Source organism: Arachis ipaensis, chromosome B02 (genome assembly GCF_000816755.2).
Source record: "Arachis ipaensis cultivar K30076 chromosome B02, Araip1.1, whole genome shotgun sequence".
NCBI classification, from domain to species: Eukaryota; Viridiplantae; Streptophyta; class Magnoliopsida; order Fabales; family Fabaceae; genus Arachis; species Arachis ipaensis.
Genome location: NC_029786.2, coordinates 101808099 through 101810588, shown reverse-complemented (window position 1 = coordinate 101810588; position 2490 = coordinate 101808099). Strand labels below are relative to the sequence as shown.

The 2490-nt window shown below is 37.6% G+C and overlaps 1 protein-coding gene across 2 annotated transcripts in view; it reads left to right on the top strand.

The window, feature by feature from the left end:
- LOC107627879 overlaps positions 326-2490 on the top strand; it is a 5399-nt gene continuing 3234 nt past the window's right edge. For both annotated transcript variants that reach the window (XM_021116385.1, XM_021116384.1), the window contains exon 1: positions 326-1007. In XM_021116385.1, coding sequence (XP_020972044.1) covers positions 465-1007 — 543 coding nt within the window. In that variant the 5' untranslated portion in view covers positions 326-464. The remainder of the gene's footprint in view (positions 1008-2490) is intronic.

The following is a 2490-nucleotide window of genomic DNA, read 5'->3' as shown; positions in this document are numbered from 1 at the left end:
GAATCAGAACCGAACCCGAATCTGAGTGCACCGAAATCCCCATCGATAACGATCATCCCTACCTCCATTACCAAGAAGAAGGAGAAGAAGAAAAAGAGAAACACAAACCGAAAGTAGACCTACTATCTCGTAATCTCGCTTCTCCTCAGTATTCCGATAACAGCCACGAGTACGACGACGATCACAACGACGACGACGACGAAGACGACGACGAAGAAGAAGCCGTAACAAACAAACAAAATCATTTCAACGCGGAAACGCTCATCCATCCTCATTCACTCCTTCCATCTCCCGCGCCGCCACACACTTTAACATCCACGTCACCACCTCGAAACGACGACGCTTCCTCCGGAATCGGCACCTTCATCAGGCAGCGAAGCTCCGGCCTCTCGGACGCGATCTTAAAGAGGATCTCGACGTTTCGCCAAAACGACGACGTTTCGGACAAGAAGAAGGTGGAAATCATGGAGTTCAACCTCTCCGGTGTCAAGGTGGTAGTAGAGCAGAAACAGGAGGAAGTGAATCAACTGAAAGGAAGAATCACCTTCTTCTCGAGATCGAATTGCAGAGACTGCACCGCCGTGAGGAAATTCTTCAGAGAGAAAGGTCTTCCGTACGTTGAGATAAACATCGACGTTTTCAGGGAGCGTGAGAAGGAGTTAATGGAGAGAACTGGAGTCTCAGCGGTGCCGCAGATTTTCTTCAACGAGAAGATGTTCGGCGGTTTGGTGGCGCTTAACTCGCTCCGTAGAAGCGGCGATTTCGATCGGAGGGTGGCGGAGATGCTGGCGGAGAAGTGTCCCGACGAAGCGCCGGCGCCGCCGGTGTACGGTGTCGATCCTATAAATCATGATAGGAAAGACGAGCTTTATGATCAGATTAGGTTCGTACGGCAGAAAATTGTGATCAGTGATCGGTGGAGGAGGATGAAGATCGTGAGGGACTGTTTCGTTGGCGAAGAGCTCGTTGATGCTTTGGTTGAATACCTTGGTTGCGCGCGTAGCGAGGTACGTATGACATACGTATGCGTATACAGCATGCTAACAGCTTACGTATTCTATACTATTCTTTCGTTTCTTTAATTTGTTGTAGATATCTTTTAAGGTATATACGTGTGCTTAGTACCATAGATTTGTAATATTAGGAATTGATAAAATTTTGATAAATGATCCTTGAAACCAAATTTTAGAGCCACTATTTTGTACATTTATGAATTGATTTAGACATCTGATATATGTATAATAAAACAAAATGCTTCCATCAAAATATAATGAAATAAAATATTACATTAGTTTTGTGGATGTAGTAAATATGAAAAAATGTTTTCATTGGTAATTAACATAGTTGAGAATTTTAGTTTTTAAATTCTTATTTATTTAGGAATTATTTTCCCTGTGTCCAATAAATATAAATAGAAAAAATTTAGGGAGTCAATAACTTTATTAAATTCTGGCATAACCAACAAAAAAAAATAAATCATTAAATAAAATTTTACACCAATCTCATACTATTAGAATAAATATATGAAATTGTTGATTTTAAAATGTAGAGCTCTTGCTTTAAAATATTAAGTGTGATACTGATTAGTAAAAGTGAGGGAAGGTGCGAGCGTGAGAATTGTTTATTTGTTTTCTGCATTGATGAGAAGCATTTAGATATGGAACAGAACTTGAGAAGTTTAGAACCATAAGCTGTAATAATGACACACATGGGGGCCTATGATGATAACAAGGACTCGTGCACTACTATGTTTTAATTTTGTTTCCAAAACAATGGGGAACAAAACAGCTCTACCACAAGAAGTACCTATGTTACATTACATCCTAGGTGTCATAAATAAAAAAATATTATATTGTTATACTTTCAGATAATTCAATTTTTTATTTTGGGAATATAGTATACGATTTTATTTTGTGTTTTTGATATCAAGTATAAAAATTTAATTTATATTTACTGAAACTTCTAAGCAGGCCTTCGTTGGACACCACTGGTTAGAATTGAGTTTCTAAGGCCCGTGAATTTTTATAACGTCAGCTTAATCACACAAAGGGCCCAATTTCAAGAGTTGTAAAGTGCACGGAATTGTGGTGTCTTTCATGCTTCATTTCGTCCACACAATAACTTCCTTTTTTTAAAAAGAAAATTAATATTCCCAGATGTTTTAAATTGATCAATTAATATATGGTGTCACGAGTGGTGACTCATGCTTAACCGTTGCTCATTCAGCACGGTATGTTGATTACTTGATTGCCATCCACTACGGTGGCGTCAGTGACTAACTAATTTTTAGTTGAACTTTTTTGTTAAATAAACAAATGTTCAATAACCATAATACTACAGTACTACTTGGAAAGGAAGTTATCCGTGCCTCTAAATCATAGGGTACATCACAATTACAAATAAAAGTTATGGCTAATGTTAATATTGATCATTATATTCAAAATACCAGAAATTAGTTATTAAATTAACTATTATATATATAATAGTTTT